General features: G+C 50.0%; 1 protein-coding gene across 1 annotated transcript in view; it reads left to right on the plus strand.

Annotated features, from left to right (window-relative positions):
• The window catches only part of ULK1 (unc-51 like autophagy activating kinase 1), a 156,122-nt gene that overhangs the window by 50,893 nt on the left and 83,877 nt on the right, over positions 1–21,352 (plus strand). Inside the window, 3 exon segments of the mRNA XM_015408703.1 lie at positions 527–558; positions 7,843–7,944; positions 20,219–20,277. Of these exon segments, the coding sequence (XP_015264189.1) occupies positions 527–558; positions 7,843–7,944; positions 20,219–20,277 (193 nt within the window).

Below are 21,352 nucleotides of genomic sequence, written 5' to 3' on the forward strand. Positions count from 1 at the left end.
TGCCATTTTCAAGAGCAGAAACGGCTGCTGTGGCACTCTTGGGGATGTGGTATCATCTATGTCGTCCTTTAGTGGAACAGATGGAATGAGGACCACTGATAATCAATGCTCCCTCTGAGCTGTGGAGTCTTGTGAGCAAAAATTCTACTTTGTGAGCTCCTGGCATTAAAGTTGTGAGCGAGTGATTTGGCTGCTGCATAAATGAGTTTGCTCTGGAGCCCTCCTTCCTGAGCTAAGACAAAAATCTGTGAGCCGGCAGCTAAAAAACTGTGAGCTAGCTCACACTAACTCAGCGTAGAGGGAACACTGCTAAGAATTCGGCCTCCTTGTATTTGCATTACCCTGTCCCTTGATGTGCATGATTTCACCCTGTGTTCCATTTCTGGGTCCCGCTGAACTGTGACACCAAGCAAGGATTTAAATAACCATCCAAGAACTGCCTTTGTTTGTAGGAATGTATATATATCTATAAAATATGTGGGTGTATTTAAGAGATCGTCATTGTATGCCTTCCGGGCAGCAACAGTGTCATCTCTGTGTGGTTCTGTACAGCGCCTAGCACACTACTGAAGCTTCCATGAATGTGGAATTTAGACTTTCTTCTTAGAACCGGCCTGGGCAAGACTCTCGAATAAGCTTACCTGCTTCTAAACTGGCAATGATGGTGGTCTCCTGATCTTGATTTGCGGCAGCACATCTGTCTGTGGATGCGTGGAGTTGCTTTGTTTCCCCTCGGTGTTCCTTCTGTTAGGGCATGCATCCAGTCCGATACGGTCTATGCCAACGGAGCGTGGGTAGGCAGATGGATTTTTAATTGCTATCACAAAAGGGCGCATCTGCCTCCTTATTAAGGAAAGAGACGTGGTTGTGGATCTCTCTTGGGCCTCCCTCTGTTGTAGGTACACACTGAGGCTCATTGTGTCGCTTTGGGCCAATGCGGTTTGTGCTGTTGCGTACACAAAAGCTAGAGAGTAATCTCCTCCAGAGTTGATTTAGCCTGGGCTCAGCTCCCAGGCTGGGGATCAATGGTAAGCTGCAGCCCCTAAAATATGAATTGGAACAGTCGTGTATTTCTGGAACAGTCATGTATTTCTAGAAGGGCGTTTCCCTTGTAAAGTGCCCTTTTATAAAGGAAGGGCCGTGGCTCAGTGGTAGAGCATCTGCTTGGCATGCAGAAGGTCCCAGATTCAACCCCCTGGCATCTCCAGTTAAAAGGATCGGATAGCAGGTGATGTGAAAGATCCCTGCCTTAGAACCTGGAGAGCTGCTGTCGGTCCAAACAGACCAGACTGACCTTGATAGATCAAGGATCTGACTCAGTAGGATGCCCTTTCGTGCGTTCACAGAAGCACAGTCTTGTATTTATAATGTAAAGAGCATTAATTCCAGTGTTGCCTTTGGTGTTGGTGGGCTTTGAGTATTTGTATCAGCTCGTCCTTGTATTTTGTGAGTACCTCAGAGAACGGACGACAAACCTTTCTTTCAGACGCTGGTTGTTTAGTCTTGGAAGCCTCGGGCAGACAGCGTTCTTTGTGCCACTGCCTGCTTCCCCTTTTGGAGCCCGTGTCTTGTGCACGAGAGGCAGGGAGACAGACCGAACGGCATCCCTTTTGGAAAGGCAGCCAAGTACCTGCCCGATCTGGGGGGGGAGGGGATAACAAGCGGCTTGCAGTTTTTATCTCTCATCACGAATGTGTAATCCCTTTCCACGGGGAGAGCACTGCCTCTGTAATGGAAGGATTTCATTTCTGCTTTCAACTGGATGAGGAATTGGCTTGCGGCGGGACTAGCAGTACGTATGTGCGGAGTGTGTGCAGCAGTCAGTTGTGGGTTCTTCTCAGTCTGAGGGGGATGCTGTTGGTTCTCCTGTGACTGTACCCCCACCCCTCCCACAACCCTCTCATTAGGTGCCTGGCAACCCTAGCTGAAGTCCCTTCCACATTCATGCCACAATGGTGATCTGAATCCGGCCCTGCATGCCCAGGAGCTGAAGAAACCCCACGACTCCTACGTGGCTGCTGCACAGGGTGGGGACCCTGCTCCCGACCTGTGTCCTCCATAATGGGTAAATTAGTCCTAGCTTCCCATTGAATGGAGCTTGGTTGAATGGAGCTTGGTTCACATATGTGTTTTGGTCACCTGATGACTGCAGCATGTGTGAATGGACCATCCCCGATGCAACCTGTGTGACCTCCCATCCATTTTGTGTTACTGTTGTTCACGTCTTGTATTCAGCTGTGAATCATCAACAGTATGGGAGACGTAAGATCATAAGAGAAGCCATGTTGGATCAGGCCAATGGCCCAACCAGTCCAACACACAGTAGCCAAAACCCAGGTGCCATCAGGTCTACCAGTGGGGCCAGAGCTCCAGAAGCCCTCCCAGTGTTTCCCCCCAAGCACCAAGAATACAGATCTCCACTGCCCCAGACAGAGTGTTCCAGCTATAAGAACATAAGAGAAGCCATGCTGGATCAGGCCAGTGGACCCATCCAGTCCAACACTCTGTGTCACACAGTGGCCAAAACCCAGGTGCAATCAGGAGGTTCACCATTGAGGCCGAAACTCCAGAAGCCCTCCCAGTGTTGCCCCCAAGCTCCAAGAATACAGAGCATCACTGCGCCAGACAGAGTGTTCCAGCTATAAGAACATAAGAGAAGCCATGCTGGATCAGGCCAGTGGACCCATCCAGTCCAACACTCTGTGTCACACAGTGGCCAAAACCCAGGTGCCATCAGGAGGTCCACCAATGAGGCCAGAACTCCAGAAGCCCTCCCACTGTTGTCCCCCAAGCACCAAGAATACAGAGCATCACTGCGCCAGACAGAGTGTTCCCTCTATATCTTCGCTAATAGCCACTGTTGGACCTCATAAGTCCAGTGCAGACAATTTTTGCTCATGCATTAATCAGTGCTTGTATTTGCAAACTCAAACCCGTTCCCCATCCCCCCCCCTCCAGTACAGCTGTCAGAACAAAGTGTTTATGTTCCTCAAACGTAAGCGTCATTTTATTAGTGTATGTACATGAACCTTGGTATTTCTGGGTGTGAAACATAACCTTGGGGAAAGAAGAGTTCCTGTCCCGATACGCACAGCCTCCGAAAACGTTCAGGTTTTTACATCTGCTCCCGAGCTTAATTGGGAAACGTTTGGATTAGACTGGCACCGCCTACCCCTCTGTTTGTTGCTATGCCTTCAGCTAGGATGGTTACGAGGGGGTGGGCTAAGCGTGCGGAAGGGGGGAAGACCCAGGCTGGGATGTAGCAACTGCTTGTTTGTGTGAAGTCAGCAAACATGGGCTAGCGACGGGTGTGTGCGTCTGTTGGCACCGGAGCAACTCCAATAACAAAGGCAGCCCTTTAAATGCAGTCTTCGTGACTTTTCGGAGAGAGAGATTTTTTGTGTTTCATGGGGCAGCTGGGAAGAAAACAGACCGGGGTCGTTCCTCGCTACTGTCCCTCCCCCTCTCCTGCCACAGAATGGGCTGTTCCCCACATTACAGTATCCTGGAAAAGGCTGGAGCCATTTCCGCAGTAGTGAAATTTCCCGCATTGACATTTTAAAAACTGCACGTTAGTGAAATTTTCCGCTCTTTGATTTTTCCTCACCTGGTGCAAACCTGAAGTTTTCACCTTCTTACTTGGCGGTTTTGGAACTAGCTAAAACTGGGGATTCCAAAAACGCGGGGTAATAAGGAGAAAACTTCAGGTTTGCACCTGGTGAGGAAAAATCTACTGTGGAAAATGTCACAGTGCGCAGTTTTAAAAGCGTCAATGCGGGGGATTTCCGTACTGTGGAAATGGCTAATCCTTGCAGCGAGGGGTTCCCGTGCCCTTCCCACATTTGTGGTGTATCTGTCGTGGAACTCATGCTGGGTTTCTAGAAGGTGCTGTCAGGGTTCCCAACCCCTGGGGCAGGAAATTCCTGGAGATTTGGGGGTGGAGCCAGAGAAGGATAGGGTTTAGGGGGGGAGGGAGGCTCTGCAGGGTTTAATGCCTCAGAGTCCACCCTCCAAAGCAGCCGTTTTCTCCAGGGAAATCAGTCGTCTGGAGATCAGCTGTTAATTCTGGGAGATCCACAGGCCCTGCCCAGAGGTTGGCAACCCTATGTAGTATGGACTCATACAGGCCTCTGGCCAAACCTGATGAATCTTGATGTCCTTCTGCACACACTGACAGTGGGAACACCCTGGCGCTGCCCTACAGCTGCAGGCAATGTGGTGTAGTGGTTAGAGTTTCAGAACAAGATCTGGCTCAGCCAGGTTCAAGTCCCTACTCTGCTGTGAAGGTTGCTGTGTGATCTTGGGCCGGTCACACTCTTTTACCCTAACCACCCTCCATAGGGTTATTCTGAGGCTGAAATGGAGAAGGAAGAAGCCATTGATGAAACAGAGTTCCTGGGAAGGAAGGGGCATGACCGATAGACAACAGCTGATAAGCTTGTTGAGGAACTCCTGATGAGCTTCCAAAGAACCATACTTTTCTCGGGAACACTGGTTGAAACCTTCTGGCCTTGCCAAGATATTAGCATCTCAGTTTCCTACTAGCTTTACCATTCAGTAGGCCTCATCCTGTGAGTCTTGTCTATTAGGAAGTGAATTTCCCAGCAGCCACCAATGAGATAGCAACAGGGAAGGAAAAACTCACTATACCGAGGGCAAAATTCACCTTATGAGGATTACTATTTGTTTCATTTATAGATTCAGGTGGGTAGCTAGGGTTGACAGGTCCCTTCTTCGTTGGCAACCCTAGCTGATAAGCTTGTTGAGGAACTCCTGGTGAACTTCCAAAGAACCATGCCTTTCTCGGGAACACTGGTCGAAACCTTCTGGCCTTGCCAAGATATTAGCATCTCAGTTTCCTACTAGCTTTACCATTCAGTAGCTAGCAATCCAAAAGAGTCCAGTGGAGCCTGAGCGGTGGGTGTTGCCTTCTGACACACTTCCGGTGATGTCAGGGGGTGTGGCATATGCAAATAAGTTATGCTAATGAGCTCCTGCACCTCTTTTTCTACTAAATGACCCCTGGCAACAAGGAAGGAAAAATTAACTATACCGAGGGCAAAATTCAATTTATGAGGATTACCATTTGTTTCTTTTATAGATTCAGGTGGGTAGCTAGGGTTGACAGGGCCCTTCTTCTTGCCAGCAGAGGGTGGGAGTGGGGCAGGGTTCTGCCCTCAAACAGCGGTGCAGTGACGTCACATAGACATGAAGTCATCAAGTCGGGGGCTGTCCCGTGGCATTGCTCTGGTTTGGGGGCAAAACTCTATGGCAGTGGTGGTGAACCTATGGCACGGGTGCCAGAGGTGGCACTCAGAGCCCACTCTGTGGGCACGCATGCCATTGCCCCAGCCAGGCCCAGACCATCATTAAAGTGTGGAATTCTCTGCCAAATAATTTTAAGTAAGTGAAAGCATTTGGGATTGCTTTCCTTACTTTGTTTGGATCATCTTAAGTTAATGTATGAGTTGTTTTTTCTAAAGTAAAACCTCGGTATTCAGGTTAAATTGCCGTGTTGGCACTTTGCGATAAATAAGTGGGTTTTGGGTCGCAGTTTGGGCACTCTAAAAGGTTCGCCATCACTGCTCTATGGTAAAATTGCCCTCGCGCTGTAGAGTTTTGCCCTCAGCCCCCTGACGTAATGATGTCAGTTCCATGTGACGTCACCCCGTTGGCAACGTTGTGGGGTGACGACACTGTTTGGAGGTGGGGTTTGAGGGGGCAGAAGCCCCCAACAGCAGGGAATCCCCTGCCCAGAGAATGGGAACCCTATAGGTAGCCGTGTTGGTCTGAAGCAGCAGAACAAAGTCTGAGTCCTGTGGCACCTTTAAGGCCAGCAAAGTTTATTCTGGGTGTAAGCTTTTGTGTGCACGCACACTTCTTCAGATACGCCAGCCATTACATATAGGTAGCAGTGAGGAGGATGTTGCCCGGAAGGGCCGATTAGGGCTACGACTGGATTAAGGCTAGGGTTGCCAAGTCTGGGATGGAAAATACCTGGAGACTTTGGGAGTGGAGCCAGGAGAGGGTGTGGTTTGGGGAGGGGAGGGTCCTCAGCAGGGTACAATGCCATAGAGTCCACCCTTCATAGCAGCCATTTTCTCCAGAGGAGCTGATCTTTTGCGGCTGGGGATCAGTTGTAAAAGCGGGAGATCTCCAGGCCCCACCTGGAGGCTGGCAACCCTAATTAAGGCAATCGGTAAAACCTGTGAATAGCAGCAAATATAGCTAAGATTGGGTTGAGACCCTTGGTAAGACCTGTGAATAGCAGCAGATTAACATACAGCATGATGAAGTTTACCCAGAATAAAACTTTGTTGGTCTTAGAGGTGCCACTGGACTCAAACTTTGTTTGTGTGGTATGGAACAACTGCATGGAGAAGTTGTCCTATAGACGCCGCCTCTATTCGCAAAGTGCGGTCCTTGCAAAACCTCAGCTCCTCTGCCTCTCAGCTAACGTACTGTGCCAAGCGTCGCCAGCAGCCATGCCATCGTAACATGCCGGCGAATTCAAAACCAGGTTTGAGCCTGGTAAGATCTGGTTCTCTCCCAGCCCTGTTGTGCCTGGCCTCATTGTCTGAGCCTTGAAGCATTTCTGATAATCATCTATTTTGCATTTGGAAGGGTTGGTTTCTGGTGAATCAACATTCAGGCCCCAAAGTATGAAATTACCTGTCCCAATGTGATCTTTTTTGTTTCCCTGTGTGGCAGCCGGTGAATGCGGCCTCCGATATGTGTGCGCGTACATTCGGCCTGCTTTTTAAGAGGGTGTTTGTGTTGACAGCCCAGAGTCAGGATTTTTTTCTCCTCCAGTGACTCACTTGTGTGAATGCAACAACATGTAGATACATTTTTAAATATAGCTATATGAAAAGGGAATGGTGTCTTTAGTTGGTCGAGGGCCATGGTGTGTGAGTGTGTGCGGGGGTGGGGGGGGACTTCTTTGATCTCATTAAAGCAAAATGGGTATGGAACAACTGCATGGAGAAGCTGTCCTGTAGACGCCACCTCTATCCGCAAAGTGCGGTCCTTGCAAAACCTTAGCTCCTCTGCCTCTCAGCTAACGTACTGTGCCAAGCGTCGCCAGCAGCCATGCCATCGTAACATGCCGGCGAATTCAAAACCAGGTTTGAGCCTGGTAAGATCTGGTTCTCTCCCAGCCCTGTTGTGCCTGGCCTCATTGTCTGAGCCTTGAAGCATTTCTGATAATCATCTATTTTGCATTTGGAAAGGTTGGTTTCTGGTGAATCAACATTCAGGCCCCAAAGTATGAAATTACCTGTCCCAATGTGATCTTTTTTGTTTACCTGTGTGGCAGCCGGTGAATGTGGCCTCCGATATGTGTGCGCGCACATTCGGCCTGCTTTTTAAAAGGGTGTTTGTGTTGACAGCCCAGAGTCAGGATTTTTTTCTCCTCCAGTGACTCACTTGTGTGAATGCAACAACATGTAGATACATTTTTAAATATAGCTATATGAAAAGGGAATGGTGTCTTTAGTTGGTCGAGGGCCATGGTGTGTGAGTGTGTGCGTGGGGGGGTGGGGGTGGGGACTTCTTTGATCTCATTAAAGCAAAATGAATGCCTGAATTAATCAGATTAGAGTTATGAAACGGTCTCCTCCGGGCCTGTATTACTGCATCGGTTTTAGCTGGGAACAAAAATCGGTAATCTCCCTTTTGTGAAATCTTGGCCAGTGCCGTGTTTTTACTTTTGGAGAGGGTGAAGAGGAGGCGCTGGGTTCCTTTTGCAGCTGCCGAGAAGGGTGGGTGGAGGAGGGATGGGGGGGGATTCAGAAGCGGAGGCATTAAATGAAAATCAATGTTCTCTTCTCCCTACGGCAGGCCCCAGAAGTCATTATGTCGCAACACTATGACGCCAAAGCTGATCTGTGGAGTATCGGCACCATCATTTACCAGTGTCTGACAGGAAAGGCTCCCTTCCAGGTGAGTTACTTTGTGGTTAATAACGGGCTCCTATTCTGGCCTCATAATTGCCCAACTGCCTCTTCTTTACGATGGTTTCCCTCAAATGGAGATGCTTCCAGCCACATTAGGGTTGCCAGTCCCCAGTTTGGTGTGGGGGATCCCCCGGTTTTGTGGTCTCCTGCCCGCTGCTGGCCAGCTGGCCCACAGGAGGAAATCCCCCCCCCAAAGGCAACATGGAGGGACATGCCTATGTCACCCGGAAGGGAAGTGGGCACGTCGGTGATGTCGGGGGGGGGGTGCTCTGGTTTTTGGGTGAAACTCTATGGGTTGAGGGTGATTTTACCATAGAGTTTTGCCAAAAAAACGGAGTGTCATCCTCAGTGTGCCTGTGTCAGTTCCGGGTGACGTAGGCACAGTACACAATGTCACTTCTGGTGACGTTGGCACCATGAGGGTGATGCTTCCAACTCCCAGAGCGTCCCCAACCAGGGGTCATTTCCTGCAGGAGCGCACAGGAGCGGAGCTCTGGCAGTAAAGAACCCAGGGGGCGGGCACATGCAACAAGCCCCACCCCCTGCCCCCAGCAGCACTCAGTCAGAGCATGAAGCAGCCAGGTAAGTTGCAGAGCTCCCCCCCCCGGCCCCCCGGTCCAAAACAGTCCAGTGGTACCTTTAAGACCAGGTTTTATTCAGGTACAAGCTCTCCCTCCTCTGTGAGGGCAGACCTTCACGTTCCCGTCCGTCAAGATCAGTTATTGTCTACTCTGACTGGCAGCTGCTCTCCAGGGTCTCAGGTGGGGGTCTTCCAGATCACCCACCAACTGGCCCTTTTAACTAGAGATGCCAGTTGGAGTTTTAGAATACTTATGTATTTGGGGAAAAAATTCATGCCACCTCTTCATCGTCCCGCTCGCGTCTGCTAGAGAAGGAGGTTTCAGGTTCATATCTCCACAGCCGTGGAACCCAGCAGTTTGCCTTGGGCCAGTCTTTGTGTCTCAGGCTGACCTACCTCAAAAGATTGTTGTGACGGTAAAATAGAGGGTGGCTTTCCCCCTCTGAGCGATTGGGCAGAATATTGCCTGTGCACTTTGCTTTGTCCCTCTGGATCTCCAAGAGTAAGAGATCGATTTATTTTATATATATAGAATGGACGCTGGGAATGGAAATAAGCTCATGAGTCCATGAAGATCCTAAACAGGGTTGCCAGGTCCCCCTGGCCACGGGTAGGGGATGGGGGGGGGTAGGGTTGCCAGATCCAGGTTGGGAAACTCCTGGAGATTTGGGGATGGAACCTGGGGGGGAGGACAGGGACCTCAATGGGGTACAACGCCATGGAGTCCACCCTCCAGAGCAGCCATTTTCTCCAGGAGAACTGATCTCTGTAGTCTGGAGATGAGCTGTTATTCCGGGGGATCCCCAGGTCCCACCTGCAGGCTGGCACCCCTAGTCCTAAACGATTTCCCAAGGTGTGCCTTTTTTAAAAAAATCCATGGTTACAAACAAGCATCATTTCCAGCCCTAGTCACATATTCCATTTGAGACCAATATGGGAAGACATGGTTGAAACGTGGACATTCCAGAATGGCTGTCACCTCCTGTTGTTTGGGGCAGACTGTTTTTCCGGATCTTGATCTAGGTCATGCAAAAGAGAAGGGAGGGAGAATTTTCTTCAAGACGCTTCAGCAGCGTTTATGTTACTTCAGCAGCGAAATGAGTCATAGAGCCCGAAGCGCCGTTGCCGATAACGTTTGTTCTTCAAAGATCTTCTTAAGCAAACGTTATACATTCTGGGCAGTAAATACAGGTAGAGTGAGTTTTATGCAAATAGTCAAGCCGTGTTGACGCACAATAGTGGCTCTCTCTTCCACCTTTCAGAAAAGCTGACAGTGGAGTTTTGGTTTTGGTTATGGACAGGGCTTTTTTTTTTTTTTTTTTAGAAAAAGCCCAGCAGCAACTCATTAGCATAATAGGCCATACCCAATAGCAGAAACTCATTAGCATATTAGGCCACACCAATGACAGCACAGCTCATTAGCTTATTAGGCCACACACCCCATGTTACCAGAAGTGTGGTTATCCAGCCACACCCACCTTTTGCTTCTTATTCTGTTTACTTTGTTGTCAAAACCCAGGGCTTTTTTTGTAGCAGGAACTTCTTTGCATGTTAGGCCACACACCCCTAATGTAGCCAGTTGGGTGTGGCCTGTTATGCTAATGAGTTCCTGCTGGGCGTGGCCAACTTGGGAGCCAGCCGGAACTCCGTTCCTGTGCGTTCCTGCCCCAAAATAGCCCTGGTTATGGATGCCTTTTAATAATAAATAAGGATGTTCAGGACCATCCAGACAAATTAAAAACTGATCTTGGGGGGGAAAGAGATGGATTACAAATCTGGCTGTGAGGGGCCAGCTGTGGGGCCTAGCACACCTCTAAACCTGTTGCACCCCTCCTTGCGTGGATCAGACCGGCTGTCTAAGGTTCCTAACCTTCAGGTTATGCCTGGAGATCTCCTGGAATTACATCTGATCTCAAGACTACAGAGATCAGTTCCACAGGAGAAAATGGCTGCTTTGGCAGGTGGACTGTATGGAATTATAGCCCACCTTCCCAAGGCTCCACCCCCAGGGAAGACCTCAGTTCCCTCGAAAGGCCCTTGCTGGGCTCGGCCTAAGTTGGCTGCGACTTGAGGACGCTGCACATACACACACAACTCTAGGTGTCATAACAGGAACTCTCCGTCCCTCACCTAAATAAGCTTTGAGATTCACCAAGAGGCTCTTACAATCAATGACTAGGCTCCGTGTCATGAGGGATTCGGCGAGCCCTGGTATAAGCAGCGAGGAAGCGATCCCGCTCAAGCAGGGGTCCCCAACGTTTCTGAGCTCATGGGCGCTTTTGGAATTCTGGCAGGGTGTGGTGGGTGGAGCCACAGAAGGGCTGCCACAAAATGGCTACCGCAGGCAGCAGAGCCAGCCACAAAATGGCTGCTGCAGTTGCGCTTCAGCCAGGCGGTGAAGATCCTTATGCCATGGTGGCAGTTGCTGCTTTAGCAATGTTTTTTAATATCTGCACTTCCGATAGGGATGCCAAGTCCCCCCGGGGGGCGGGGAAACCCCCGCCCGGGAGGCTCGTTCCCCGCCGCCGCCGGATCAGGCCCCCACGGGGGAACCCCACCCCCAAAGCACGTCACATGGAAGTGACGCAAGCATGTCGGGGACGTTGGGGGCGGCCCCACAATCATCCGAGGGAAAACTCTATGGTTTTCCCTCGGATTATTGTGGCCCCGCCCCCAACATCCCCGACGTGCTTGTGTCACTTCCGTGTGACGTGCTTGCAGCGTGAGTGTGCTTTGCGCGTGCGCAAAGACTCCTGGAGCAAGGCTGGGCTCCCCCGCTCCGGAACAGGTAAGCACTTGGCAACCCTAACTTCCAATCAAATCTCCAAAGGCCAATCAGAAGCCGCACTGGGCAAAAGACCTACCTGGCTTTTGCCCACTTTCTAAAAACACTTGTCAGGCAACAGGAAGAGGAAGTTGGTGGGTGCCATGGCCCCCATGGGCACCCTGTTGGGGACTTCTGTGCTAAAGTGCTTTGAGATTCTTTTTATTTCAGTGGTTGAAACTTGTACAGGATTTAACGTGCTTAACATGTCGGGCTTGCGCCTGAGTGTTATTGTTCATAACATGTTTCGTTAGTCTTTTGGATAAGGGTGATCTGTCACTGCTGAGCCTTCTTTGCTTTGGTTTTACATTCCGTCCGTGACTGGGCTGGCTGATTTGCTCAGGGTAGGGGCAAAAACAGAAGGCTCTGAGAGTCGAGAGTCCATCAGTTGTGTAAACAGGCTCTGTTGGGAGACGGGGAAATGAGGGCCGGAGTGCTGATTAGACAGAACGGGGGTCTCTGGGAGGCACAGGCGAACGAGCTGGGCGTGCAGCGATGGCTGCTGTTATTGGGCCGCTCAGTACTGCAGGCTGATATGCCAACAAAGCAGTGAGCCAAAACCAAGGGAAGAAAAGGTATGCAAAGTGGCATATTCAAATAATCTGCTCGGTTTGCATAACGGCTCCCAGTTAGAGGGGGCTGGCTTGTTGCAGGGCAGTATTTAAGCAAGGCAGGGAGATGGAACAGAAGGAAAGGAACAAGAAGCATTCTGTCCGCTGGGGCTCTCTAGGGAGTCAGCTTTTAGCTTCCCTGTGGCTCCATCTCACACCTTTTATAATGGAGGGGGCTGCAGCCACTGAAAAATGGGGTTGCCAACCTCCAGGGTAGGCCTGGGGAGGTGTCTCCCAGCATTACAAGTGATCTCAGGCGCTGGCAGCTGTACGGAGAATCTGGATCTATACTCCCTGAGTAGGACTGCCTCCTCTGGCTTGAGCAATTCCTGGAGATCTTGGGGCAGTGCTTGTGGAAGGGGGGAATCTGGGGAGGAATTTTACCTGGGATCTGTGTCACACCATAGAGTCTCCCTTCCAAAGCGGCCATCTTCTCTAGGAAAATTGATCTCTGTGGTCTGGACATCTGTTGTGATTCCAGGAGATCTCCAGTCCCCACTTGGGAGTTGGCAACCCTTTCCCTGAGTGGCGAGCATCCATGTTTTCCAAGTGACATGAATTTTGGCCTTGGTATCAAGGCAGATCTTGGAGTTCTCCCAGAATTACATAAGAACACAAGAGAAGCCCTGTTGGGTCAGGCCAGTGGCCCATCCAGTCCAACACTCTATATCACACAGTGGCCAAAATCCAGGTGCCATTGGGAGGTCCAACAGCAGAGCCAGAACTCCGAAAGCCCTCCCACTGTTGCCCCCCAAGCACCAAGAATACAGAGCATCACTGCCCCAGACATAAGAACATAAGAGAAGCCGTCTTCAGTCAGGCCACTGGCCCATCCAGTCCAACACTCTATATCACACAGTGGCCAAAATCCAGGTGCCATTGGGAGGTCCAACAGCAGAGCCAGAACTCCGAAAGCCCTCCCACTGTTGCCCCCCAAGCACCAAGAATACAGAGCATCACTGCCCCAGACATAAGAACATAAGAGAAGCTGTCTTCAGTCAGGCAGCCAGTGGCCCATCCAGTCCAACACTCTATATCACACAGTGGCCAAAATCCAGGTGCCATTGGGAGGTCCAACAGCAGAGCCAGAACTCCGAAAGCCCTCCCACTGTTGCCCCCCAAGCACCAAGAATACAGAGCATCACTGCCCCAGACTGAGAGTGTCCATCTATACCTTGTGGCTAATAGCCACTGGGGGACCTCTGCTCCATATGTTTATCCAATCCCCTCTTGAAGGTTTCTGTGCTTGTAGCCACCACCACTTCCTGCAGCATTGAATTCCATGTGTTAAGTACTGATGTTCAGACTACAGAGACCAGTCCCCTTAGAGGAAAGGGCTGCTTCTGAGGGTGGTCTCTTACTGGCATCACACCTCTGCTGATTTCTCTCAGAGCCCCCATATCTCCATGCCTTTCCCAAGATGGTGCTTTCAACCTCAATGCAGGGCACTTTCTTGAGTGGCCTTTTCATGGTCTTAGATGGTCGCATGCACAAATCAAGCTGCTGAAATGTCCCAGATACAGAGCAAATAGCCTACGAATTACATCATTGTACTATGCAGAAGATGGAGCTGCGTGGCTCAAGTGGTTAAGACGCTGAACTGCAGGCTGTGGAAGGTCAGTAGTTCAGCAGTTCGAGACCCGGGTGCTGCATGATGGCGTGAGCTCCCGTCTCTAGTTCCAGCTCCTGCCAATCTAGCAGTTCGAAAGCAAGACATTGCAAGTAGATAAATAGGTACCACTTCGGTGGGAAGGTGACAGCGTTCCGTGCACCTCAGTGTTTAGTCATGCCGGCCACATGACCACAGAAACGTCTTCGGACAGCGCTGGCTCTTTGGCTTTGAAACGAAGATGAGCACCGCAACCCTAAAGTCTCATTCGACTGGCTTTTGAGCAAGGGAACCTTTACCTTTTTACTATGCAGAAGGCGGCGATTTATATCACTGAAAGAGAGTCCCAGGGAGTCCTGGAAAGCAGTCTTCCCGGCCTCTAGGGCAGGCCCTTTCCCATTGACTTAGGGCAATTTCTCACTAGAGCTGCCTCGCAGCACAGCGCCGTTTGCCCCGACACAAACATGTCAATTTCACACCCGAAGCTCCGGGGCTGCATTTTGACTCGGGGCTTCGCCCGATTTCCTCCACAGTTTTGTGATCCTGGTTTTTGAGGATCATGAAACTCCAGAGGAAATCCGCCCCAGTCAAATGCAGCCCCGCAGCCTCGGGTGTGAAATTGACATGTTTGTGTTGGGGCAAACGGCGCTGTGCTGCGTTGCAGCTCTAGTGAGAAATCGCCCCCAGTTAGTGAAATCACTGCAGCAGGCCAGGCTGTTTTGTTCACCTGGGACCTGACATTCAGGGAGGGGCTGTGGATCAGTTGTGAGCATCTGCCTTCCCTGCAGAAGATCTCAGGCTCAATCCCTGCCGTCTCCAGCCAAAAAGACGAGGTGCTAAGTGATTTGAAAGATCTCTGCCTGGGAACCTGGAGAGCCCCTGCCCATCAGAGTAGACCATTGACTTTGATAAACCGACGGTTTGCTTCAATATTAAGGCAGCCCTATGGGAGAAGCTCATAAATACCAGATGCCTTCATTTCCCCATCTCGTTTTAGCACTTGGTTTTTCAGCTTTGGCTGACCCGAGGTGCCCTTGAAGCCTTTAGGGCAGAAGTCTGCGTATACAGAATTATCATGTTACATTTTCGAGAGAGTGTGTGTGTGTATTGGCCAGTGCCTAAACAGCGACTCTGCAGAAGGCTTGTTCAAAATAGCCTGTGTCTTCAGGAAGAACCTGGAGAGCGATCTGGCTGCTGCTCCTACTCCCCCCCCCCCCCCCCCCCCCGCTCCCTTGGTGTAATGGGATCTAGACGCCTTGCTCTCACATGGCTCCTTTGCATTTGATCCCACACGAGGCATCCCATATTCTTATGGTAGCGTCTGGCGGGTGCAGTGTGCATGCTCAGGGATCGAAGTGGCAAAGGGTGAGGTGGGATGGCCTTTCAAAAATATCTCAAAGTCGTGTCCAGCTCTTTGAAAACCTAGACCGTAGGTCGGGGGACTGGATCTCAGTCCTTTCTTCCTGTAACATATACGTAGCTGGCTGGAATGTTTTCCCATCCCGATAAAAGAGGAGTGATGCTTATAAATCTGCCTAGAAGCTGAAATGTTAGTATTTAGCAGCTTCCTGTAGCACTAGATTAACTGTGAAGCTAAGATTCCCTGAGTTCTATGTTTTTTGCAGACTTTTTAGTTTCCTTTTAGAGAACGCAAATGCTCAGACTGTGATTTTGAAGGGGGAATTGGGTATATGCGGGGGGGGATATGGGGGGAGAGAAGCTTTTTAATTCCATGATAATGGTGGGGAGGAGTATTCAGGGGTCGTTTTGTAGAAAAAGAGGTGCAGGAGCTCATTAGCATAACTCAATAGCATAACTTAGTTGCATACGCCACACCCCCTGACATCACCGGAAGTGTGTCAGAAGGCAACACCCACTGCTCAGGCTCCACTGGACTGTTTTGGATTGCTAGCTATGGGGGGGGGGAATGCACAGATCCTCGTGCTCCTTGTGGCCTGGGGCTGCTGGGAGTAGAGGGCGGGGCTTGTTGTATGTGCCTGCCCCCTGGGCTCTTTAATGCCGGAGCTCTGCTTCTGTGCGCTCCTGCAGGAAATGACCCCTGGGAGTATTTAAATAGTGCAAAAATTGTTCTTCTGTTCAGAGCAAGGGCAGGAAGCCTTGTTCTCACTCTTGCTCAGCTTGGTGATATTGTAAACTTCTCCCATCTGATTGGCTGCATGATGCCATGATGTCCTTGCTCTGGCTGAGTGATCCCTGATTGGCTCGGATGGCATACCCCATTCGGAAAAGAGCCCTTCCTTAAAAAAATAATAATAATACAAAAGCTGATGACAAGAAACACAAAGGAATAGAAGTGAAACTGAACAAAATGGTGTGTAAAAGGGGAACGTTTGTGGAGTCCCTTGATATCTGAGCTCCTTTAAGCTCCCTTTTTTCTATGAGAAATATTCATTGACAAAATTTTGTCCCAGCCGGAATTGTTGCCACCAAAAGACGCATTCCCCACTTGACAGACATCGACGCTGGGCCGAGCTTTTTGTGCGGCTAACGGTGGCTCTAAATTAAGGCCACAGAAACTACAAGAGGAACAAGATTAATGGGATCTGTAATCCCTATAAACAGATTGGCTGAAGGCTGTTGAATTGCTAATGTGATTCCCCCTGAAAGAAATGGTCTTTCCCCCTGATTCGAATATTTGTATAAATTAATAGATGAACAGTCATTTTTCTCTAGCTTACGTACAGGTAATCAGTCTGATGTGGTCGTTGCTTGTTTGCAGTTTTTCTTGCCCATGGTGTGGTGCATAGGGTTAGGGAGAGCTTTATAAAGTGCGTCCAATGAAACGGATGGGCAGTAGGTTCAGGAGGGACAAAAGGAAATACTTCATTGCACAGAGAATGATTAAAATGTGGGATCCGCTGCCCGAGGATGTAGTGATGGCCACGGGAATAAACAGCTTTGAAAGGGGGTTAGATAGATTCATGGAGGAGAAGCCTATCAATGGCTACTAGCCACGGTGACTGAAGGGAACCTCCACCTTCAGGGGCACTAATCCTCTGAATCCCAGAGCCAGGAGGCAACATCAGGGGAAGGTCTTGGTCTCTATGCCCTGTTGCTGGGCCTCCCGGGGAACTGGTTGGCCACTGTGTGAGACAGGATGCTGGACAAGATGGACCATTAGCCTGATCCGGCAGGTCTCATGTTCTTATACTGGGAGCGGGGTGAAGGGTTATGTGATTTTATGTACTTTCCTCTCTCTTGAGAGCCAGTTTGGGATGGTGGTTAGGAGCGCAGACTGTAATCTGGGAGAACTGGGTTTGTTTCCCCACTCCTCCACTTGCAGCTGCTGGATGACCTTGGGCAAGCCATAGTTCTGTCAGAGCTGTTCTCTCAAGAGCAGTTCTCAAAAGAGCTCTCTCAGCCCCCACCTACCTCACAGGGTGTCTGTTGTGGGGAGGGGAAGGGAAAGGAGTTTGTAAGCTGCTCTGAGACTCTGAGTAAAGGGCAGGGTATAAATCCAATCTCCTCCTCCTCCTTCTTCGCAATTCTGGTTGTGTCTCCCGGTTTTCCTCCAAAGACCCTAGGGAGGCGTTCATGGGTTTATCCCACCTTATCCTCACAACAACCCTGTGAGGTAGGTTAGGCTGAGACAGACTGGCTGGGTAAGGGTCACCCCAGGAGCTCTCATAGCTAAGAGGGGATTGGAATGGGGGGGGGGCTTCCAGTTCCGAATCTGACACTTTAATCCCCGCACCACACTGCCTTTAGTCGCCTTAGTCCAACACTCTGTACTTCACTTGGGCTCAGAGTTTTGATGGTTTGGAGGGCAGGGTGCATGCTGTGCTGCTCCCAGGCTCTCTTCTTCCCCCTCCTCGGGATCCAGGTTGCAAGAGCAATTCTTACAAATCACCAGGGGTCATTTCCTGCAGGAGCGCACAGGAGCGGAGCTCCGGCAGTAAAGAGCCCAGGGGGCGGGCACATGCAGCAAGCCCCACCCCCTGCTCCCAGTAGCCCTCAGTCAGAGCAAGAAGCAGCCAGGTAAGTTGCAGAGCCCCCCGGGCCCGCCCAACCCAAAACAGTCCAGTGGCACCTTTAAGACCCAAGTTTTATTCAGGTACAAGCTCTCCCTCCTCCGCCAGGACAGATCTGCACGTCGTCGTCCCCATAGCTAGCAATCCAAAAGAGTCCGGTGGAGCCTGAGCCGTGGGTGTTACCTTTTGACACACTTCCGGTGATGTCAGGGGGTGTGGCATATGCAAATAAGTTATGCTAATAAGTTGTGCTAATGAGCTCCTGCACCTCTTTTTCTACAAAATGACCCCTGCAAATCACAGCCAGCTGAATCCCCCGGCCTTGATCTTGAACCACGTTTGGAAGAAGATCTGCAAACCGGGGCTTGGAGCTTGGCGCCAGCTGTAGTTGCACAAAGCGGATGTTGTGGGAAATTCTGGTTATCCAGGCCTGGAAACTGAGAGAACATGTGCGCATGTTGGGAAGTGGCCCGTTCCAAATCATACTCCGGAAAATCATCCAAACTGAGCTGTCGGCTGTAACTGTCTTCAGGGCTTTAAATACGTTCGGCTTCTGCTTCTGTCTTGTTGGGCGGTGTGTCGAAATGACAGGCCTTTGCGGCTTCGTGCTGTTGGCTAAACATTTAAAGAAATGTTTGTTGTCGTTGTTACGGGACTGGTCCCCATTTGGCTGCGGTAGCAGTGGATTTTGTCTGTCTTCACCTCTGTTTTGTCCTTGCTTATCTTTGTTTGCAACATAAGCATCTAAGTTGGCTGGGCCAGTTTGATGAATAGATCTATGACATTTTTTAAAAAAATGACAGTCCACAGCTGGCCCAACCAGTGTTTGGTTTGCTGATCAGTACACCAGTCGTTGACATTGGGCATGTGGGAGGAAGCCAGGCTCTCTGGAAGGGACAAACGTCCACTGAGACACCAGTTTTATTGTCAAGCTGATATGCACCCTTACTGTCTCGTTGCCTAACGTACCTCACGGGGTTGTTGTGAAGGTCAAATGAAATAACCCCAGCAGTTTTATGAAGAAGGCTGTGATGGGGTTGAAATAAGCAATTTTGGGAGAGTAGTTGTGCTGGTCTGCAGTAGAAGAGGAAGATCCGAGTCCAGTAGAACCTCTGAGATGAACAAGAGGTTTATTTGGGGGGGGGGCATATGCTTTTGAGAATCAAAATTTCCTTTGTCATAAGGAGGAACCATGTTGGATCAGGCCAATGGCCCATCCAGTCCAACACTCTGTGTCACACAGAGGCCAAAACCCAGGTGCCATCAGGAGGTCCACCGGCGGGGCCAGAGCTCCAGAAGCCCTCCCACTGTTTCCCCCCCCCCAAGCACACAAATACAGAGCATCACTTGCCCCAGACATGAGCATAAGAGAAGCCATGCTGGATCAAGCCAATGGGTCCCTCCAGTCCAACGCTCTGTGTCACACAGTGGCCAAAACCCAGGTGCCACTAGGAGCTCCACCAGTGGGGCCAGAACTCCAGAAGCCCTCCTACTGTTGCTCTCCCGCCAAGCAGCAAGAATAAGGAGCATCACTGCCCCAGACAGAATGTTCCATCTATACCTTGTAGCTGATCTTGCTGGTCTCTAAAGTGGTACTGGATGCAAATCTAGACAAGATAACGGACCCCTGCTTGTAGGAACTAGCAACAATAGTGTGGGTGACAGCAGTGTTTTTTTAAAAAAAATTCAGGGGCATAAAATATCTCACAACTTACACAGATGAGGAATTGATATTTCTGGCCAGAATGCAGCATCTTTTTAAAAAATCTTTTTTTGGGGTGTGTGTGTGTGTCAAATTTTATTCCTTATGAAGCTGGAAAGTGCTGCTGAAATCTCCAAAGCTGAGCAGGATTTTCGGGAGCCAATGTGTCTTCAGTGTCCTTCCAGCTCTTCCCCCCTTATATTGTAACCCAGTGTTCCCTCTAAGCTGAGTTAGTGTGAGCTAGCTCACAGTTTTTTAGCCTCCGGCTCACACATTTTCGCCTTAGCTCAGGAAGGAGGGCTCCAGAGCAAACTAGTTTATGCAGCAGCCAAATTGCTCGCTTACAACTTTAATGCCGGCAGCTCACAAAGTAGAATTTTTGCTCACAAGACTCCACAGCTTAGAGGAAACATTGATTGTAACATATAAATGATTCATAGATAGTTTTTATGCTGCTTGTATCTAATAGCTTGTGTCTCGTCCTGTGGTTTTTAACTGTAGCCTTGAGCATTACTCTAAAGAGGTGAATTTTAGTGTTGCCAGCTTTGGGTTGGGAAATAACCTGGAGCCTGGAGAGGACAGGGTTTGGAGAGGGGAGAGACCTCAGCAGGGTACAATTGCACAGAGCCCACCCTCCAAAGCTGCCATTTTCTCCAGGGAAACCGATTTCGGTCGCCGGGAGATCAATTGGAATAGCGTGGAGTCTCCAGGTGCCACCTGGAGGTTGGCAATCCTAGGTGGCACAGCAATGTTGTAAATAAATCATGCCGGTCGAGCAATGTTGCTTGAGCAAGGGATTTGCCTTTTATCATGCAGAGCAGTGAATCCAGGGGCCCGGGAGTCACCAGGTGTCGAAAGCCAATGCAGTGATCCCGTAACTTTCCAGGCAGTTTTTGCACCCTTGTTGACATCTTTTCTTTTTCTCCTCTCTCCCCTCCGCAGGCCAGCAGCCCTCAAGACCTTCGCCTCTTCTACGAGAAAAACAAGATGCTAATGCCCAAGTAAGCATTCTTCCAGCGCTGCTATTCCCCCCCCGCCCCGCCCCTGCGTGCCCCACTTGCTCGTACACCTGTCCCCTCGTGCTCTCGACTCGGCATGTTTAGAAATAACTTGGCAACCGGCCTCCCTGCTCCTTAGCCAGGAATGATGGAGCCCGCAGGCAGGCAGGCAGGGAGGCAGGCTGGCTGGCAAGCTGAAACTCGGTTACCCGAAGTGACCTCGTCCCGGAGCACAAAAACACAGCCTCCTTATTTTTTTCTAAAGGGGTGGAGGAAGGAGCGTTGAATGACGCCGGATGCCAAAGCCTTTGCCTGCCGAGCCCAGATTGCACGTCCAAAGGCTGCCGTCTCCACTAATTAGTGCATGTATTGTTCTCCCTCCACCCCCAGGTAGAAGTAGGTATGCGCACACGACTTCTGTATAGAACAGAGTTTGAGTCCGGTGGCATCTTTAAGACCAACAAAGTTTAATTCTGGGTATAAGCTTTCATGTGCTTCTTCAGACGCCTTCAGACAAATGGAATAAGATCTCCTCAAGTAAATGAACAATACAGACTTATGATCACATTAGAAGATATTATAGAATTTAGCTTTAATTATAACACAGAACATCTAGATACAAATATATGGTGATAAAAACTGGCTAATATACATTTAGATAATGTAGGAGGTGTCATAACAGATATAATTACGTTGTATATGGAACCCCCCAATTTTGTATGGTCTTTATGTTTGTTTGTTTGAGTTTGTTTTTTATTATTATATATTAATTTTTTTTAAAAAGGGGGTTACTTACAGGAAGGGCCATTCAGAGCCATCTTGCAAAAAGCTAAAAAAAATGGCCCCAAGGCCAGCCTTTCTGGGAAGGAAGCCACATGGCAGGGGGCCACCATGAGGAAGACCCTGCTTCATGCACCCACCTGGTGAGCTTCCGAGGACTGAACGATACAGAGCCAGGGCTTCCTAGGATGAGCTCAACCATTGCACAGGTTTGTGCTGGAGGAGGCAGCCCTTGAGGTACCTCAGTCCCAAGCTGCTTACAGCTTTAATGTTTGAAGACGTGCTCCTGTCATCACCT

Source organism: Gekko japonicus, unplaced genomic scaffold, assembly GCF_001447785.1.
Source record: "Gekko japonicus isolate JY-2015 unplaced genomic scaffold, Gekko_japonicus_V1.1 scaffold2152, whole genome shotgun sequence".
NCBI lineage: Eukaryota > Metazoa > Chordata > Lepidosauria > Squamata > Gekkonidae > Gekko > Gekko japonicus.